The sequence below is a fragment of the Aspergillus piperis genome, assembly GCF_003184755.1.
Source record: "Aspergillus piperis CBS 112811 unplaced genomic scaffold BO85scaffold_4, whole genome shotgun sequence".
NCBI lineage: Eukaryota > Fungi > Ascomycota > Eurotiomycetes > Eurotiales > Aspergillaceae > Aspergillus > Aspergillus piperis.
This window is the reverse complement of record NW_020291594.1, coordinates 1,330,173-1,347,067: the sequence shown is the minus strand read 5'-3', so window position 1 is coordinate 1,347,067 and position 16,895 is coordinate 1,330,173. Positions and strand designations below refer to the sequence as shown.

At 52.5% G+C, this 16,895-nt stretch overlaps 6 protein-coding genes across 6 annotated transcripts; 3 read left to right on the top strand and 3 right to left on the bottom strand.

The window, feature by feature from the left end:
* Window positions 1-151: 151 nt before the first annotated feature.
* Window positions 152-2,401, bottom strand: spb4 (ATP-dependent RNA helicase SPB4). The gene is made up of 3 exons (XM_025659641.1): window positions 2,011-2,401; window positions 1,446-1,958; window positions 152-1,389 (listed from the first exon to the last, which is right to left on the bottom strand). Exons 1-3 carry the CDS (start codon window positions 2,298-2,300, stop codon window positions 267-269), a joined length of 1,926 nt encoding a protein of 641 aa, XP_025518441.1. The 5' UTR covers window positions 2,301-2,401; the 3' UTR covers window positions 152-266.
* A 383-nt stretch (window positions 2,402-2,784) lies between these two features.
* On the top strand, window positions 2,785-4,402 carry BO85DRAFT_229226 (diacylglycerol/polyprenol kinase family protein). Its single transcript, XM_025654770.1, has one exon. The coding sequence runs from the start codon at window positions 2,930-2,932 to the stop codon at window positions 4,082-4,084; it is 1,155 nt and encodes a 384-aa protein (XP_025518440.1). The 5' UTR covers window positions 2,785-2,929; the 3' UTR covers window positions 4,085-4,402.
* Window positions 4,403-4,720: 318 nt separating this feature from the next.
* On the bottom strand, window positions 4,721-7,475 carry BO85DRAFT_485652 (crossover junction endodeoxyribonuclease; the record flags this gene model as incomplete). The annotated part of the gene is made up of 2 exons (XM_025663338.1): window positions 4,721-7,331; window positions 7,462-7,475. 2 exons carry the CDS (start codon window positions 7,473-7,475, stop codon window positions 4,721-4,723), a joined length of 2,625 nt encoding a protein of 874 aa, XP_025518439.1.
* Window positions 7,476-7,704: 229 nt separating this feature from the next.
* Window positions 7,705-9,884, top strand: BO85DRAFT_447074 (putative actin-related protein RO7). The gene has a single exon (XM_025659640.1). The coding sequence runs from the start codon at window positions 7,913-7,915 to the stop codon at window positions 9,626-9,628; it is 1,716 nt and encodes a 571-aa protein (XP_025518438.1). The 5' UTR covers window positions 7,705-7,912; the 3' UTR covers window positions 9,629-9,884.
* BO85DRAFT_392334 (aldose epimerase family protein) lies at window positions 9,875-11,847 on the bottom strand. Its single transcript, XM_025656842.1, has 2 exons — window positions 11,580-11,847; window positions 9,875-11,525 (listed from the first exon to the last, which is right to left on the bottom strand). Exon 2 carries the CDS (start codon window positions 11,403-11,405, stop codon window positions 10,047-10,049), a length of 1,359 nt encoding a protein of 452 aa, XP_025518437.1. The 5' UTR covers window positions 11,406-11,525; window positions 11,580-11,847; the 3' UTR covers window positions 9,875-10,046.
* Window positions 11,848-12,579: 732 nt separating this feature from the next.
* On the top strand, window positions 12,580-16,188 carry BO85DRAFT_467020 (putative AT DNA binding protein; the record flags this gene model as incomplete). The annotated part of the gene is made up of 2 exons (XM_025662164.1): window positions 12,580-13,093; window positions 13,130-16,188. 2 exons carry the CDS (start codon window positions 12,580-12,582, stop codon window positions 16,186-16,188), a joined length of 3,573 nt encoding a protein of 1,190 aa, XP_025518436.1.
* Between the last annotated feature and the right edge of the window lie 707 nt (window positions 16,189-16,895).

The window sequence follows — 16,895 nt, the reverse complement described above, 5'->3', positions numbered from 1 at the left end:
GAGATAATATGTATAACAATACCAGCTACTTGTCATCAACTTTAAGCAAGCAGGCCATACCCCATCGTTCAGCATTCGGCGAAGTCTGCTGCCCTTTCCAGCAGCAGCAGTAATTATTTCAGAAAGAGATAGGTTATGAGAAAAAGCGATGTTCTAATAACTCTTTGCATTTGAAAGAATCTTGAGATACGGACGTGGTATCAGAGACAATATGCCAAAATATAATGTATATACTACATGCCAATCCAATCGGACATATCCATCCATCAATCAAACCCCTCGAACTCATCATCATCCCCACCGTTAGCTTTGGATTCCTTATTCTTAGCCGCACGCCTAAGCAGACGTTCTTCTTCATTCTTCACCCGAATCTGCTCAAGCATCTTCTCCGTCTCGAGCACCTTTTGACGCTCTTCCTCCGTCATCTTCTCCCATTTGTCCTTCTGCTGACGCGCCTGCTTGGCCTCCCGACGCTTCAGCTTCTTATTCCGGTTGTCGAGATTCCTGCTCCACGCGACGCTCTCGCTGGAGCGTTTCTTGCCTGCAGCTTGGTCGTCCGCGACACCGTTCTCGGCATTCTCCTGTACTTGTTCCTTTCGGCGCTTCTCGCGCTGCTTGTCCTTGTATGCGTAGTTTTCCCAGTCTAATTTCACGCCAAGTGTCCGGTCGCCCTGGAAGTTTCTCAGCTCGGGCATCTTGGGAAGCTTCAGCAGACCCCATGCATTGCCTAGTCCTTCCCAGTCTAGGTCTGCGACGCGGAATATACTGCTGGCTTGGTGCTTGCTGTAGCTTCGGAACCAACTGACGAAGGCCTTTTGGCCGCGGTCGTGCAGTGCGCGGTCTGCGAGGACGGCTTTACGAGCTGTTTCGGTGGCTGCGGCGGCATCGGCATCGGTTATGGTGAGGGTGTGAGGGTACGGTGCGACGGGGGTTTTGCGGACTTCGAGGAAGTTGACGTAGTCTTCCTCGCGGCCGGGGTGGAGGAGGACCACACTTAGACCCTTGCGGCCTGCACGTCCGGCACGGCCGCATCTGTGGATGAAAGTCTTGGGGTCCGAAGGGGGGTCGATCTGTATTACGACGTCGACTGAGGGGATATCTAGTCCACGAGAAGCAACGTCGGTGGTGAGGAGAATGGCGGGCGTGTGGGAGTTGACGAAGCGGTTGAAGTTCTTTTCGCGGACGTTTGCTTGGTGTTTACCGTGCAGGGGGATCAGCTGAAAGTCATCGCCGATGATTGAAGGAAGGATTGCGGAGAGGTAGTCGACACCCGAGCATGTTGAGACGAACATGATGGTCTTTTGAGGGGCGGGCTCGAGCGAGTAGAGAATGTGTTTGATGGCAGGGAATTTGTGAGTTGGGGGAGCTGTGAGGTACGTCATTTGCAGACTGGTATGGGTGTCAGTTTGGAAACGCTTTAAAAATGTAGACATAAGGGTACGAACCTAGCAGGTGTGCGTTTATCCTGAACACCTGACGTGCCCTTTACCTTGACCATGACTTTGACGGGGTTGCGCAGACCAACCCGAACAATCTGATCGACAGCTTCACTGACACTGGCACTGAACAAGCCCGTGCGCCGTTGCTTGGGTAGACGGCGCAAGATGTTCTGTAGTGTATCCTTGAATCCCAGATCCAGAAGTCTGTCCGCTTCGTCCATGACAAGCATTTCGAAAGACGATTGAGGGCAGTGGACATGGGGCGAAGAGAGCAACTCCAACAGTCGTCCCGGTGTAGACACCAACAGGTTGGGAGACCGCTTCAAGAAGGTACTCAAATCCTCAGCTGGGGTGGTCGAACCGCCGAGAAGGAGCTGCGGGACAACTTTGAGGGTTGAGGAGGGGAATTTCTGACGAGGCGCATCATCGTCTTCATCGGAGGGTTTGAGACCGGCAGCGGAGGGAGGATGGAAGGCGAGCAATGATGTCAGGACGTTGTAGATCTGCGATGCGAGTTCTCTTGAGCGCAACTGTCAGCACTGCACCGCGATGTCTTCAGAGAAAGACCAACCTGGTTGGAGATATAATGATGGCTCCGACATGGTGTTTCTTGAGTGGTTCTTCCAGGCGCAAAAGCTTCTCGACAACTGGAATCAAGAAAGACAAGGTCTTTCCACTTCCTGTGACTGCTTCAACCACAACATCCTTATGCGCCATGAACAAGGGAATCGCAGAAGCCTGGACGGGGGTCATGCGGGTGAAGCCCATAGAAGCAACGGCATCCAGTACCCATTCCGACAGGGCGGGCGTTACTCCATCCCATGCTCTGGCAGAGGTGCCCGGGGGTGGTTTGGGGGCCATTGTAAATGTAGCTGTGTGCGTGGTTCTTCCGAGTCACAGCCTGGTCCCAGATCAATGCCAAATTGGGTAGAAGATGTTGCGCAGATCCGCCGTGGAATCTCGATCTTTTTTTTGCTGATAATTTTTCCTTATCAGAAACGCGGCGATTAGATACCGGAGGCGGTGAGCTCATTCTGCAGGTGCACACGTGATGGACCGCGGATTCGGCGGAAGGAAATCCAGTCAGCTGAAAGTTCAGCTGAGCGTCAACAAGCATCAACTGTCAATCTGCACGCATCGGTCGCCGGTGCACCTAAAGATAGGAGCGGCGATTACGGCTCAATTTTCTTGACTCTATAACTTGCGCTTTTTTGGTGGTTATGCCGATCCTCTGCTAAGCGTGGCGCGTCATCCGAGGCGGTGTTTCTGCCTGGTGCTACCATCATCATAGAGCCTTACACTCATAATCTACCTTATATTGTCAGGAACATCCTCTGTCGCAATAATTGCCCAAGATTTCGTCGTCAACAGTGTTCAGTCTGCCCATACTCGGCGCCTGCTCCTCCAACCCCACCCTTATCTCTCCGCGACCGCTATCCGGGCTGATCCACGGCCCAATCCTCCCACCTTTCTCCATATCTGCAGCCGATATGCCTTCTGAACCCGGTTCCATACCGGAGACTCCTCGAGTCATTCCTCCTTCTCCTGCTTCATCTGAGCGTCGATCAAGCTCGGGCGATTACTTCGGACCTACAACACGCTCCGCAGCACGACGGCAGCGACTTGGGGAGGTAACGGAAGAAACACCTGATACCTCAAACTCGGATTCGAAACGCTCACGAACGCGGTCTCGCAGCCCAAAATCTCCTGAGTCTACAAGGCGCCGTACCCGAAAATCCAATCCGAAGTTGCCCGCTGGAAAGCCCAAGAAGCAGACGAATGGTCATGCGGAGTCCAACGGATATCTATCACCTATCGCGAAACCCGGCGGCAGCTGGCACGACATCTCTCGATCACCTTCTCCTCTTGGTCTCATACCTCTCCATAGCCGTTATCGCTCCTTTATACACCGTCATGAGATCCCGCGCAAACTTCTCCATGTATCGATCGGCTTCCTAACCCTCAACTTGTACAGTCGCGGCATTCAAACCCTCCAGATTACGCCATGGCTCTTCGGAGCTCTCGTACCGATAGCCACGGTAGATATCGTCCGTCACCATTCCACCAAGATCAACAACATATATATTCGGTGTGTGGGGGCTTTGATGCGCGAGACAGAGGTTTCCGGCTATAACGGTGTGATCTGGTATCTTGTGGGCACATATGCAGTGCTGCGCTTCCTCCCCAAAGACGTCGGAGTCATGAGCGTACTGCTCCTCAGTTGGTGTGATACTGCAGCCTCCACATTCGGTCGTCTCTACGGCCGTTACACATTCCAGCTGCGCAAGGGCAAGAGTTTCGCCGGGACACTGGGAGCCTGGTTTGTGGGTGTCCTGACCGCAGCCGCATTCTGGGGATACTTCGTACCTTACATTGGAACCTTCCCCAATGACCCCGAGGGATCGTTCATGTTCACCGGTCAGCTCAACCTTCTTCCTAGCTCGATCAAGAACCTCATCGGCTGGACTGCGGACACCCCCAGCGCTGTCATTTCGGGCCCGTTGGCCCTCGGCGTTATGAGCGTCGTCTCCGGCTTAGTCGCCGCTGGAAGCGAGTTCGTGGACATCTTCGGCTGGGATGATAACCTTACTATCCCGATCCTGAGCGGTATCGGATTGTGGGGTTTCCTGAAGGTCTTTGGTTGAGCGGACTACCGCAGCTAATGCCGTTATATCTCCCCTTTTTTGTTCATTACCACAGCACTGGCATGGCTTGGATAGTCGCTGAAGCGCGCGACAAGCCGCGAGCCGCAGTATCGACTCACCATTCATTTCAACCCTCTTTTCCTTTTCCTCTGTTCAATCACCTACCTATCCTGTCTATTTCTTATACATACACCCGATTACCCCATGACCAACTACATCACCACTCTTCTTATCTTTGAGCTCTTACTCGATTACCCCCCTGTTTTGCACTACTCTGAAGGGGAAAGTCTTTGGAAATAATTACTTTGGCCCGCAGAAGGACTTTTGTTTAATGATTACTTAGATAGATATCCTGGATCGGCGTGGCTTGGGCGCTTGCAAATCTACACAAACACACGGGCTACTATCCACTTTTTTCATCCTCTATAGATGTTGTAATGACGTGCAGTGACTACATTTCTGATGTCCAGACTTTGATGTATATCATATCTTGTATGCCAGTGTACAAAGAAGTTGATTGACTCAAATTTGGGTCCCGAAAGCACTGCGCCTGTAATGCATGTCCAAGAGATTAGGGTAAGGCAAAACTTGGATCAAGTATTGGAAAAGACCAATGTACAATTCTCTCATTGTTGCTCAGGTCAAGTCCAAGATGCTCACACGGGCGATCCGCTTTTTCTTGCCGCGACTGGTTCGAGTGTCGGTCGTACTTGCAGCTTCTGCAGATCCAGTTTTTGAGCTAGTGTCTGTCGTCCAGAACCCGTCGTGTACAACAACAGATTCAATGTGTGAGACTGTCGATGGACAGTCGTCTGGCTTTTCAGAAGATTTGCCTTTCCGAGGCTTGAGCTCCGTGGGCTCGCTCGCTGAGGACGATGTTTGTGCTCGACTCGAGGGATTCTCACGATCCCGGCGCTTGCTTGTATCTACAGCATTATCTTCTTCTGGTACCAAGACAGGCTCGCCGTTCTCCACAGAAGGCGAAGGGCGGGCTATGCGCTCAGCGGCCCCAGCAGGGCCAGACCTGGTGTTATACACCTTCTGGCGCGAGCTTCTTCGAGGCATGGGCCCAGTATGATCTAGGCATATGGGTTCTGCGGCGTCCTTGCGCGATTGTGCGTCATCCAATGCTATGGAAGATATCGCTTGTTGTAGTTCATCAACCTCGCAAGCAGACTTCAGTTTGTCTCCTTTGCGCCGGGGCTTCGATGCATTTTGGCGGCCTGCATGGTTAGGAGATATCGAACGAAGTGCAGACTTCTTGTGGTCTGTCGCATCCCCTTTCCGCATACAGCGTTTTGAGCTTGACTGGGCATTCTCTTTGGTCGGCGAAAGAGCTGGAGAACTCTCTGCGGAAGCCAACTTCTTTGTCTTTCGACCGGTGGCATCTGTCAAAGCAGGCTGTCTTCCAGCTCTGCCGCGTACTCGGGTGGTTCTGGGTGACTGCTGTTTGATAGTTGTGGAGGATGGTGCATGACTCAATGAAGAGAATTGGTCGATTAGATCATCGAGGCTCGGCGAATCGTCACTTGAGTCAGTCAATAGCTGCTGCTGTATGGATATGTCAGACGCTGATGGTTTCCTTGAAGGATTAGGAGAATCTTGAGACTGACGGGAACTCGACAGGCTGGGTACAGCAGTTGCTTTGGCCGAGACTGCTGCCTCTAAGAGCTGCGCACTTTTGTGGCGGGATATTTCGGTTCGCTCCTTCGTGAGGGTACCATATTTCAAGATGCTACCTCGCTTCATGTTCGGGTCTATGGGTCCTTTTTTCCTAGGCCCTGTCTTTCGCGTCGCTGTTTTCTTTGGTGCCGACTTCTCAGCTTGCTCTCGTTCCCAGTTCTTCACGACTTCTGGGAGACCTATCGTGGCTAGGGTTTCGAAGACCCACACCTTTTCAGAGGCATAAGGATCATAGCGCTTTACGACACGTTTCTTTACCGGGGATTGAGGTACCGATACCACATTATCCTCCAGCTCCTCTTCCTCGTCCCCTGAGACCGTCGACTCTTGAGAAGGAAGTGGAGGATTTGGCTCATCCGCAAGAATGTCCAAGCCAACAATGTCGACAGGAATCATATCCAGCTGAAATTCCGTCAAGCCGTCGGTACTATAGCTAGATCTGCTTTTATATATCTTTTGCAGCATCGGCGTGTTGCTGTTCGACAACGTAGGGCAGTTCGCGGGAAATGCTGATGCTTGTCTTCCAAGGCGTAGTCGGTAGGACAGAAGCGGCTCAGAAAGTAATCTGGTCACTTTTCTAGCCCCAGAGCGGTAATTCCACTCAAAGGCGTCGGCAGCAAATCTCCTCAGTTCGACAACGTCTATGTCCTTGTCCCAAGCATTTGAGAGGTTGTGTTGAAGGGCTCTGATTTCGCCTGTCGAAGAAACCACAGGATTCGCATAATATGACAGAATCGTCCGATCAGGAAAAGTGTCGGGAATTCGGACAACCTTGTGCTTGGTCTGGAAGTAACCACTTTCGTTTTCTTCCAACTCATACTGGAGTCGTTCTCTCCAATCACTTAATCTGGCATCGAGCTCGGCGCCATCTGACTCAAGGATTTCCAGAAGATCTGCGCCAAAGCCAGCTTTGGCAATCTCGCCAGCGAGCTTGCTACCGCATTTAGGGACTCCCAATGGCAAGTAATCACCCCCACTCAACATGGCAAACAAGATCATGCCTGCACGATCAAGCTTCACACTCGAAGGATCACCAGCGGTGTTCATGCGGTAGCAGGTAACATGTGTTGCAGCCCCGGTGCTGCTGCCACTTTCCTTGGAAAAGCCCATGACGGTAAATGTTGAGCCAAACATAAGAGCGTCAACGTCATTAGTCATGACTGCATCAACAACTCCTGCTCTTTGCAGTCTTGCACACTCTGCTTCTGCCTCTCCTGGCGCCTCGTGACGCGGAAATTTGAACAGATCGACTAAGATCTTGGAGAGCCGAATAATTGGTGCACTTCCGTAACTGCGACTTGACACGGCTTTGCCTCTCTTGAAAGGCGGCTTGTTCTTGCCATCATATACAAAAAGAGGATGGATTGGAAGCGCCAAAATCTTCAATAGTCTGTAAAACAACGTTCGTAGCTCGGGGTTCCGACCACCCCGGCCAGCTTGCACTTGGAACAGCCATATCGAGATGTCCACGGCAATACGAATAGGCCTAGCTGTGCGCTCCAAATGGGTTATGGCCAATCTTGACAAGGAAATACGTTCACCAGCGCCGATGGCATGGATCAGCCTTTGTGGTCAGTGGATTAGCCGTTGAACTACTAACTTGAATGAGTGCTGTTTGCGCACTGGAAAGGGATAATATATTTCTCTCCCAAGTAAAGTTCCACAAACAACACCTACAAAACTGGCTGACTTACCCCGGAATCCCCATTCGGACAGCCTCCCTTGTTCCCAACTGCCAAAACCCAAAGTTCCAATAGAAAACAAAAATGCTCTGCAGCTCAAGTTCTCTCTGATGGCGAATACTAATGCAGCGATGAGAGTTGTTTGTTGACGGCGGCAACTGGGCGACGCGGCCCGATGTAGATCCGCCCGCCCAGAGCCTCCGCAGATTGTCGCGGCTTCCTTTTCGCGCTCGCCAATCGCTAATTGCCAATTGCCCCCAATTCGGGAGTCTTTTGCTTAAGTGGAAAAGTTGCTGGCAGAAGGTATGATCTAAGCCTTCTCATATCAAGCGCATCGGTTGAGAGGAAGTATGATCTGCGCGGGGCCCCTGAAGCAAGTTGACTTCTATTCCCGATCCTTCCCCGCGATTTCCATAGAGCAGCCACCTTTGCGACTGTCTCAGCAACTCATTCGGACGACGACATGACAAGTACATCCTCCACCTCCGCTTTCGACGATAGGCGACCCATATCCATGAGCTTCCGTCACAGCCAATCTGGGAGACCTGATTCACCCCATACGCCCCAACATCACCTCCGTTCCAACAATTCTTCCTTTGCAAGCACCTCCTCCGCAAGCACATCGTTTCGCGGAGAAGAAGATGCTATCATCTTCGAATTCGGGGCAAGATGGCTTCGGGCAGGGTTTGAGGGGGAAAGCACTCCAATGTGTGTGGTTGGATGCGGTCCAGAGGAGTCGAGAAGGGTTGGCGATTACAGAGGGTGGTTGAGAAGCAACGAGACGGACTCATCACGCTCGCAACCAGTCAAAGCTGACAAATGGGCTGGTGCATATGAACTCTGGAAGATGGATGTACGCGATATGGATATGGCACTCATTGATGACAAGATTGAGCGCATGTTTCGCGAGACCTACAATAAATACCTGTTGACAGATGCGGGAACATCACGACTGGTTCTGGTTCTTCCGTCTATCATGCCACACCCTCTCCTATCATCGCTTTTGTCAACCCTGTTTAGCCGATGGCGATTTCCAAGCATCACTCTTTTAACCAGTGCTCCTATGGCCGTGGTCGCAGCTGGGCTGCGTTCAGGCTTAGTAGTGGATATTGGATGGGCGGAAACCATTGTTAGCGGTATCTACGAATACAGAGAGATGGCAGTCAAGCGCAGCACGAGGGCTATGAAGTCCCTACTGCAGGAAACTGGACGGTTCCTGACACGACTCTCCGATGACAGCGGGGCCGCGCAATCAGCGGACGAGATCTCCGTTCATTATGAGCTCTGCGAAGAGATTGCTAGTCGATTTTTGTGGTGTAAGCCCAAGGCGGCTTCCCAAGGCTCCACGGCGACACCACAGCAACAGCCAGCCGAGGCTCGAGAGGAGGATTCTGGAGCGGCTGACCAACACACTACTTCACACTCAGATGCAACGGTGTCGCTTCCCTCTCCGTCAGGTTCAGGATCAACCTATATCGACCTTCCTTTCTCTAAGCTCGCGGAACCGGTGGAAAAGGTTCTCTTTGCGGAGGGCTTAGCCGATTGCGAGTTGGACGACGAGGAAAAACCGTTGCCGTTGTTGGTGTATCATGCCCTGCTTAGCCTGCCTCCCGATGTCCGCGGCACGTGCATGTCGCGTATTATTTTCATTGGTGGAGGCTCCAATATCCCTGGTGTCCGACAGCGCATCCTCCAGGACGTGGCGTTCCTGGTGGAAAAGTATGGCTGGTCACCTGTCCGCGGCAAGGTTATCGAGCAGCAACGCCAAAAGCTTGAGAGCCTAAGACTCTCTCAACCAACCAAGCCGACTGTCACAAAGCAGGAGGGTGAAAACGAGACCCCCGATGCTGCTGCTGCGCGATCAACTCCAGATGCACAAGCAGAAGAAGAGATCGACCCCATCGAGCAAAAGATTCGTCGTAATAACAAAGACAAGGATACTCACCCGCCGGTCCAAGGTGTCCTGCGGGAGGTAGAATCCCTTGGACCCTGGGCAGGAGCCAGCCTTCTCACGAGTCTCAAGATCCGGGGCTTAGTCGAGATTGAGCGGGAAAAATATCTCCAACATGGCCTCGCAGGAGCTAGTCGGGATCTGGAGCATGGGCATGCTCCTGATAGGCGCTCGGGGTTACGCACGGGAGGCGACCGGTCTAGTTGGACTTTGGCTGGCTGGGGTTGAATCTAGTCTCATTTCCCCCGCATGGCCACGCTAATTCATGCGGCCTGGTCAGACAAGCATTAAACATTGGGGATTCGCAAAAATTTCTCCATCGTCGTCTATTCCCCCTCCTCCCCCTACGGAGTAGTGCTGACCGCACCCCCCTGAACTCACTCTGATTTTGTTCTCACTGAGATTGTCGAAGCAGTTAGCAGTAGATACGATACCCGTTAGAGTCTTACAGCATATTTATTAGCAATGTCTTTTCTTCCCATTATTATTCCTTGAGCAATTTTTAAGCACTCAGTAAACTTTCTTTGTACGTGCCATTGCTAGTCCAGATAAAGACAGATGGCGCATCAGATTATGTACACACGATCGTGGATTTCTAGAGCACGTAATCAAGTTCCCCTCAACCTTTTCCTCGATCTTCCCCCACTTACACAGTACCAAACTGGTAAGTAGCCCAGTTAACAGCGGGCCCTGTCTCAGGAGAATAGATCTGGTCCGACAATTGTCCCCACTGAGGGTTGTTAATACCGTCAATCCAGCCCTCAGTCTCAATGACAATGCAACCATGCTGGTTGACGTATTCAGCGCCATCGACACCCTCGGCCTTGTTGCGCTGGACTTGCGATTGCTTGACGGGGATGGTGCCGTTCTGGCCGTTGCAAGAGTAGATCTGGAGAGCTTGCTGGTTGGTAGCGACGTCGAGGCTGATTCCGGTGGTGCTGGAGTTCATGTGGACGATCGGGACGATGGAGTTACGAGCTGCGTATTGAGGAGGGCGATCTACGATGAAGCAGTTGTCATAGCCGGTGCAGTCATCGCCGCAGAGTCCGTCGGCTTTCGCGATGTCTTGGCCGACGAGTTTGCCGGAGACGAAGTCCGGGGCGCTGTCGTAGACGTCGACGTCGAGGATGGTGCCGTTGGGGATTAGGATGCCGTCTGTGCCGATGAGGCGCTTGGAGAGTGGCAGCTGGAGCCAGGTGTCTTCGAGGACGGTCTCATCCTTGAAGGCGTTCAGGTTCCAGTAGATGTGGTTGGCCAGCATGATTGGGGTTGTCTCGGTCAGGGCAAGAGAGACGAGTTTGGTGGTCAATTGAGGGAGACCTTGGGGGTTTTCGGGGGTGACTTTGGTCTGCACGCTGAATGTGGCATGGGTGATGACGTCTCCGGGGAAGTCTTCGAAGGCACGGTCAACCAGGGTGAATGTAATGGAGGAATTGCTGTACGCGGTCACGGTCCAGTTGCGCTGGTCGTAGCCTACGGTACCTCCGTGGAGCGTGTCTTCACCGTCATTCTCGTTCTCAGGAATATGGTACACATCTGAACCGATCGAGAACGTGCCTTTCTTAATGCGGTTGGCGTATCGACCGACGACGGCACCGAAGAAGGTGTGGTTTGTCTCGGAGTCCTTAAGATACTGCTTGGGGTCGTCGTAGCCTACGACGACATCCTGGAAGTTGCCGTCGCGGTCAGGGACGAGGAGAGAAGTCAAGCGTGCTCCGTAGGGGATGAGCTTGGCTGTGATGTTCTCTGCGCTGATGGTGTAGAGTTGGAAAGGGTCCCCTGTGGACTTGGCAGCAGCAACTTGGGTCAGTGCTGGCAGGCCGTACAGGACGGCAGACAGGTAGCTTCTAACGTGCATTCTGACGCCTAGGAGAATGGTAACGAGGAGGAAGAAGCAGCAATATATGACCAAGATACGAGGGGTGATCCGGGCAGGGCAGAGCAGAGAGCGGCAGCAGCCAAGAAGCTGGAGAGGTCCCTGGCCGGATCGGGTGGAAGGTCGCATAGTATTTATTTACAATTAAATTGGACTTTTCTTTTTACCTCATGATGGCGCGCCTGACCAGCGGGCGGGGGAAACCAATGCGCAGGGACCGAGAAACTGGGGTAGGAATGCAGCTAATTCCTGGATTGATGTTTAGCTCATTCACAAAATACCCGAACAAAGGCGTCATCTTACCAAGGTGTGAACTAAGGTAAGTGTGCCAGGGGTCCGGAGCCAAAAAGCATGGGTGACTTTGCCTCGTACTCCCTATAGTGTAGTAGCTGTCACAATTGCTTCTGGGGCTGGGCCAATGGAGTAGGGCGGGAGAAATTGGTCCGGGTCTGACCACAGTCTGAGCGCAAATTGAAAAGATCGGATAAAGTGAGTGAATTGGGCCGAAGAAGCTAGGATCAACAGGTTTCTGGCCGAACGAGGGCGAGCGTGGTGGTGAGATGTGATCCCCTTAGTCTGGAGGCTAAAGTAACAATCTGGGAGTAGCGCAAAATGAAGCCACGGAAGACATTCCAAGCCCCAGGAATGGAGCTAGTCTTCTTCGGGAAAGTCCCGGCGGGGGAAAAGCTAGAGGTTGCGGGGAAGGCAACCGGGCTGTCGATCATCGATTTCTCTCTCTTTGCCTTCGCTCACTCTTACGAGGTGACATCCTGCTATAACTGAAGGTGTCATTCGGACCTGGTTCAGTACATTATGGACAAAGCTAGAATAAACGTTCCACTGACAGCAACATCACCAGCATTCAGGCGAGGAGAAACAAGGTATGGACAAGAATGATTACTCTATAGAGTTTATCATTAAGGATGGTAGTTATGGGTCCAGATTGCTGCTTGGGTACTTCTGCCGCCCCGTAGTCCCTCGGCAAGGAACAACGATCCCGCCGGATAACCTAAGCATCTTCCCTGCCGGTCGCTGGGGCTGCCTGATCGGGAGACTTGTTTATGTTATGCGACGATTTTATCAGATTTTCTACAGATTGAGAAACTGTCTTTGGTGGCCGAAACCGTGTCTGGGTAATCTGCTTCCAGACGCGACGACTAATCTTACCTTCAAGGACCGAATATGAAAGTGTCCGACTAGCAAAGCCCATTGAAGTGTTTGAATCCGGTGTCGTCCTTATGAGACGCGACGGGGGGTCACAAATCACCCCTCACATGCGTCGCATCGTTGTTTCCCTATCGATATGTCCTCCCGCACCTCCAGTTCTTCTCCGGACATTCTTGGGCCACCTGGCGACGCTGATTATTTGATCTCCTCCCCATTTGTCCCCTTCTCCGGTCGCCAAAGCTTCATGTCGCCCGCCAACTTCCGCCTCCTGCAAAGTCCGCGGACGGCGAAGGGCAAAAGGCGGTCGCGTGTGAGTTTGAGCCCTTCGAAAAACGCTCACTCCATAAAGTTCAATGACGTTGTGCTACCTGCCTCCCCGACGACGAAACTGAACGGCCAGCGCGGTGGAATGTCTCCCGATAAGGGTCCGGCCGACGGGAATGTCAGTCCGTGGAGGATCCGGGTAACGCTCGAAGCGACACAAGATGAAGAAACGAACCAAGGCAGCCCTTCGCGAAAACGGTTGAAGCCATCAACGACAACGATGAAAGTACCCCTCAAAGACGATACAGAACAGACTCCACGCAGACGCAGAGGTCGCCCAAGGAAGTCGGACATTTGGCTGCAGGATGCGACTCCACGCGGCGGTAGTCCAGGACATACCCCGGGTCCAGGAAATACACCAGGCCCTGGACATACCCCGGGCCCAGGGCATACTCCGGGTCCTGGGGGGACGGGTCAGAAGAGAAAGCGAGGCCGGCCGAGAAAAAGCGCACCGGCGCTCGATGTGGTAGAACCAAGCGAACAGCAGGTGGAGAACCAAGAGATTGAACAAGAGGCGCCGATAGAGCCCGAGCAGAGATGGAGTCCGTTGAATCTGGCAGCAGACCCGGGATCCGACGATGACATTGGGGGGGATCAAGGACTCGAATTCAATGACGATTTTGGTTATGGCGACCGATTGGAACTACCTGATTCCGCTGTCCGCGATGAGACTGGTCCCCGGGTGACATTTGAGCAAACTTTTGACACTCCAAATGTTGACCATGTCGACCAAGGATTTACGGAGAACGACGAGTATAACCTACATTCAACACCTTCCAAAATGCCATCCCCAACCCGCGATACCTCGATTATCTCGCCAGCGAACACATTGCATGCCGGCCGCACCCCGAGACCATCACGCCTTTACCCCACACCAACCTCATCATCTGCAGCAGAAGAAGATAAGACAGAGCAGGCTCAGAAAACTAGTGCTACCTATGATAAGGATCACCTTGAGAGCGGGGCACGTTCCAGCGCAGATCCGACCGAGGAACACAGGGAATTTGACTCTATAATGGAAAGTGAAGGGTTCAGCATGGTCTCGCTGGATACATTGCCATCTGCTAAACAACATGAGATCAAGAGCGCGAGCCACTCCCACGCCGCCAAGAGTTCTCTAAAGCCTTTCTTAGAACGGGAATCAAATGGCGTCTTGAAGCGAAGAGCCTCGGCGGTCCAGAATCAACAAGAGGACAATCTTGTTCGGAAGCCCCGGTCGGACTCTAAGCAGCGGAAACAGTCACCAGCCCAGCTGTTCCGCCAGTCAAGCGAGGCCAATGCCCACTTAGACCGTCCATCATCCCAAGACAGGCTCGAACCTTCCAGAGTCATGCCCGGATCGACGGCGATATCATCTGAGTCGACTTTTACTGGACAAAAGCGGGGGCCGTTGACTAGGTTCGTCAGGATAGTTCGTGCAGGCTTAGCTCTCGAAGGGCCTCTTAGAAACTCAGAAGAGAAGCAATCTTCGTACCAGTCAAACTCAGGAAGGCTTGGCTTCTCGGGTGATCCAGATTCTATGCTGGATACGTCTAGGAAAAGGCTGGAACATGTTTTTGGTGACTTGACCCCACGAGTACAACAAGAGCTGCAGGCAGGCTTGGCATTTGGGCAGGAACTCGCGAAGAGGCGGATCGAGAGAGAAATGGAACAACGCAGACAAATGGAGTTGGAGACTGCAAGAAACACTGTTCGGGAGACCAGGGAATGGAGTGGCTCCAGTTCACCACAGCAAACACCGCCTAAGGCTACCGACTATGGCACACCGGGCACGTTTATGAAACGGCGGATGGAAGAATGGCAACGGGAAAGGGAAGCTATCAGTCGAGAGATCCAGATGGCAAACTCTAGCCAGGTTATCGTCATTGACAGCGACGATAATGATCAGTCGAATATGCAAGATGGCATGTATGAAGACGGCGATGAGCTAGAGTACGCGGCGGAACCCGTTCAAGACGATCAAGATGACGACGCCCACGTAGAGGCCGAGCGCCTAGATGGGGAAGACGAGGATGATGGCTACGAAGATATTTGGCAGCAAGAAGCTCGCAGTCAAGGCAACCAATCAGATCACTCTTCACTACTTGAGGATGACCAGGATGGTGAGCACCTTAGGCAGGATGGGTCTAGCCCGTGGAAGAGTGGCTGGACTCCTGCTCGGAATCAGAATGGCAAGATCTTATCGCCGGCTCATTGGACAAACGAGCGGGAGACTGTGCCATTCTTGGGCCGGTCGAGGGTCAAACAGTTACAGGAGCAAGAAGTTGATTTGACGGCTCTGTACCGTGCCCAGGACACACCAAAGCGTCGCCACTACTACTATGGGAAAAGCAGTCCGCCGAGCAGTGCAATACGAGGCTCTGTAGGCCGTTCGCCAGCTTCTGTGGTACAAGAGGAGCACTATGAGCATGATTTCAACCAGGATCAACAGTCAGAGGGCTACGTGGAGTCCAGCCCTCGCCGGGACTCGGAGGATGAAACATTCCAGATCGATCCCACAACCAGATTGGAGATGGCTAGACAACGCCAAGACCCTGGGATGGAATCCAACAAGATTGGGGGGATGTCAGATGCCGTTACATCCGAGAGACAAACTGCTCCAGAGGTGGGAGACATCACGCCGGAACGTCCACGGCATGCAAGCCCTGGCAGTCAAGCATCATCCTGGTTCCAGAAAATCACTAATTTCACGCCTGGTTGGCTCAGAGCACCGAAGTTTGAACAGCAAGGGCGGGGTTTGGAAAACCCTTCGGGCGACGAAGATGAGGAACCGCCCGCCGTTGAGTCAGCGCATGATGGATATGATAATGAGGATTACGGCGACGATGAAGTCAACTGGGGAGACTTAGGGGAAACCCCACGACCTACTCGATTTGAAGAGCCAGAAGATGGGAAACAGAGTTTCGCTAGTTCCCATTCTTTCCAAGCGGACGACGATGCGCACGCTTCACTGGACGAGAGGGGTGACAGAGAAGAAGTAGCGGAGAGGCGGGCTTCACGAGAGCAATCGCCCTCTTCCTTTTCCTTGTACTTTTCCGATGATCACTATCGCTTGCTGCATCGCCTCTATCGCTCGGCAAAACTGTATCCTGAACGCTTCCCTTACCACCCGGCGCCTGGTCGCTCCGATATGATTGGCGACTGGATCTGGACCTCGGATGGAGTCTACGGAGTGCCAGTCACAGAGCTTCAGTTTGGCATAGTTGATAGATTCGCGCAGCAGCTATCCCAAGCCGATTCAAAGGCCGGCGGAACGGGTCAGATTCCCTGGACGGAAGCTGACGTTCACAGAAGATTGATCAGTATCATTATCGGGGAACAGATCAGACAAGACCAGAGGGAGAGGAGGCTCCACGAGGATCAACTGAGGGAAGAGTATCCGCGAAGCAGGGACACAGCATACGGGACGTGGCGCATATGACTTCTCAAACCTGCACGTCGCTTGACTTCTGCCGCCTGAACTCGGCACACTACATCTATTCTTTGAGTACAGAACTTTGTTGGCACACAAAGTTAGCACACGTTGTAACGACTTATATTCTTGCTTTTCTTGTTGAGAGGATACGTTGTTTCGGGTCTTCACGGGTGGCGAACCAGCGGAATTGATCTTGAGGGTCATTGGGTGGCAGGCTCATTTTACGTTTTGGCCTTATGTTTCTTGTACAGCATCTATTTTGTCTACGTACTATTCCCCCTCTGTTTCATTTGTCTTGGACTCTCCACACCCGATTGGATCTCCATGAGTCAGCTGCCAACCAAATTTTTTATTTCTTACTCGTTCATATGTTGGAATGGAAACGCAACAACACCATTGGTGTATGCAGCACATATGGTTCCCTACTTTGGCAAAAGAGCGCACCTGTCAGCCAGGTTCGGAACAGACTTGTTTGGCCTGGAATCTGATTCGCAGAATTGACTTTCTAGTGCCCCTGTATAGACCAATGAATGCAGCACAGTTGACCGATCTTCATGGAACGTGTCGTGCTGCGGGCATCGGTGTTTGCTCTGTGACGTCCGCAACGTCCCGTCAACTTGGTGAGTTTCTCAACCTTTCGACCCTATTCCTTTATGGGTCGTGGTCAAGTAACGCCTCCTACTGCCACGTTTACTTTCTCCACGGGGTGGCTA